Below are 2,782 nucleotides of genomic sequence, written 5' to 3' on the forward strand. Positions count from 1 at the left end.
ATGGACAGAGTATGGAGTTTAGTGCCAGGAATGCAGTGCAAGAGGAAGAAAAAAAAAGGGGAAAAAAAAAAAAGGAAAAAATAAAAAGAAGATCTGAAAAAAACAGAATACAAAACCACAGAGAAAACAAGCAAACAAATGAACCAAAACACACTGGGCTTCAAAAATGAGCAACCACAGTGGGGTTCCACTGCAATTTGATTATGTAATAACCTCTTTCCTTCCCCCAGAAGGTAATGCAGAGTTGTGAAGTTCAAATGTAACACAGAGGATGTTGTTTGTTAGAGTGGAAACAAAGTGACAAGCGAGCTCCATTGCCAGGCCCGTTTCCGATACTTGACAGAAATACGGACATTATGTGTTGAGTGTCAATTTGAGTGAGTTTTATTCAGCTCTAGGAACAGAAGTGAGGCTTTGCCTCACTCCCAGGGTGCACACAACATAGTTTAGGCCCTTCCCATAGGCTGAGCTTACTTTAGCTATAAGTTACATACTGCGGTAGAGGAGCATGGCATGTCTTCTGTGAGTGAAGTACTGCCAAATTTGTTTGTGCAGAAGAAATGGCTTTTCTTTAATCTTTTCCTAACTATTTGTCATAGATCAAATTCTTCCACCTTCTTGCAGTGCACGGAGCCCTACTCTTCGGAGCGACCCTACTGCAGGATATGGTATTACTACATTTGGGGAAGGTTTGTCAACTCTCACTGTGTTTTAATCATGAGGGTGGGACTGAGTCAGGAGTTTTGCACAGATTTTAACCTGTGTTTTCTCCATAGTGAAAGATGCTTTGGATGGCAGCTAAAGCCAGAGGTAGGGATTGCTACCTACTCATAGAACCCGACTGTGAAGTCTGGCAGGTTCTGGCATTTGACATTCAGCATGTGGTTTTGTGTGGATCCGTGTTCAACCAACACTACCCTGGGCCTTCCTGAATAAAATTACAAAAGACTATTCAATCATAGTTTGTCTCTCAACTGGTCTTGGAATAGGCTTGTTTCATAACTAAAGAACTGTGCCAATTTCAGCTTATTTCTGCTGGGACATGCTGGGACTGTCATGACCATGCAATGTACTATAAAGACATACTGGTAATTTGGAATACCAGGGAACAGAAGTGAGTTTTGCAATGACTACTCTACCCATGATTTAAAACAGAGAAGAATAAGGAATTCATGACTGATAATTCTGTTCAAAATCAATGAGATCAACCACCGATTTGTACATGATTGATTTTCTACTAAAATAATCATACAAGGCAGTTTTCTGCAAGTGGACAGTCTAGTATACAGATTTTAAAGGTTCTGCTTTTTTTCACTAACATTATGTCTTTCTGGGGACAAACATTCAGGCAATTACTGTAATTATGATAAGAACTCCATTTCCCACATGAAGTACAGAAAATGAGTAGCCACACAGGACTGTTATAACTACATTTACCCTCCCCCAAGAAAATCTTTCACGCAGACAGTACGAGATTGTTTATTTGATACATCAGTGTTAAAATCATACAAACACACATGGAAGAAAATTAGGAATTAAATTATGCCTTCTCTTTGAGTCCCATTAGGGGAGCTGAAGGGAGCAAAGAGAGGACAAAGTAAGGTGAACTCAGTGTGAAGGAATGTAGCTAATGTTCCTTATCTGACCTCATGCTGAGCCACAGCACCAGTGCGGAGCAGTTCTTCTATGGCATCATCCTCATACCCCAGCATGCCCTTCAGTATCTCCACTGTGTGTTGTCCAACAAGAGGAGGTGGTTTTGGATGTGACATAGCAAAATCACTGTATCTGACACCTGGTCCTGTAAAAAAAGCAGAGGAGGGCAATCATTTTCAAAAGTTACTGCCCATATTCATACTGAAGTGTCTATGTTAGTTTAAAGGAATGTACCTCATTTTCACAGCAGTCTTATTACAGTCCTTACCACAGAAACGTTATATTCTGGAATTATAGACTACAAAAATTCCAGTTCACAATAATGTAATAATAAGCAAGTTTTAAGTAGTTCATCTAAATGCAGAATTGCTGAATTTAGAATTCACCCAATTTTAAGAAACCCTTCCTATTGTTCCAGTGGTACGTGTATAGGGGTGCTCTGAGTCATAAGGCACATGGACAATAACGGGGTGATCGGTGACAGCCAACAGGGCTTCACTAAGGGCAAATTGTGCCTGCCCAATTTGGTGGCCTTCTATGATGGGACCATGGCACTGGTGGATAAGGGAAGAGCAACTGACATCATCTACCTGGACTTGTGCAAGGCATCTGACACTGTCCCACACGACATCCTTGTCTCTAAACTGGAGAGGCATGGATTTGACGGATAGACGACTTGGTGGATAAGGAATTAGCTGGTTGGTCACACTCAGAGACTTGCAGTCAACGGCTCGATGTCCAAGCAGAGACCAGTGACGAGTGGTGTTCCTCATGGATCGGTATTGGCACTGGCGCTGTTTAACATCTTTGCTGGTAACATGGACAGCAGGACTGAGCGTGCCCTCAGCAAGTTTGTGGACACCACCAAGATGTGTGGTGCAGCTCACACACTGGAGGGAAGGGATGCCATCCAGAGGGACCTTGACACACTTGAGAGGTGGGCCAATGCCAACCTCATGAAGTTCAACAAGGTCAAGTGCAACGTCCTGCACCTGGGTTGGGGCAACCCCAAGCACAAATACAGGCTGGCTGGAGGCTGGACTCAGAGTAGTCCTGAGAAGGACTTGGGGGTGTTGGTTAGTGCGATGCTCAACATGAGCCTCCAGTGTGTGCTCATGGCCCAAAA

The 2,782-nt window shown here is 43.0% G+C and overlaps 1 protein-coding gene across 1 annotated transcript in view; it reads right to left on the minus strand.

Annotated features, from left to right (window-relative positions):
• Positions 1-1,637: 1,637 nt before the first annotated feature.
• The window catches only part of SUGCT (succinyl-CoA:glutarate-CoA transferase), a 302,732-nt gene continuing 301,587 nt past the window's right edge, over positions 1,638-2,782 (minus strand). The window contains exon 13 of the mRNA XM_010024783.1: positions 1,638-1,801. Coding sequence (XP_010023085.1) covers positions 1,638-1,801 — 164 coding nt within the window. The remainder of the gene's footprint in view (positions 1,802-2,782) is intronic.

Source organism: Nestor notabilis, unplaced genomic scaffold (assembly GCF_000696875.1).
Source record: "Nestor notabilis isolate BGI_N333 unplaced genomic scaffold, ASM69687v1 scaffold1720, whole genome shotgun sequence".
NCBI classification, from domain to species: Eukaryota; Metazoa; Chordata; class Aves; order Psittaciformes; family Psittacidae; genus Nestor; species Nestor notabilis.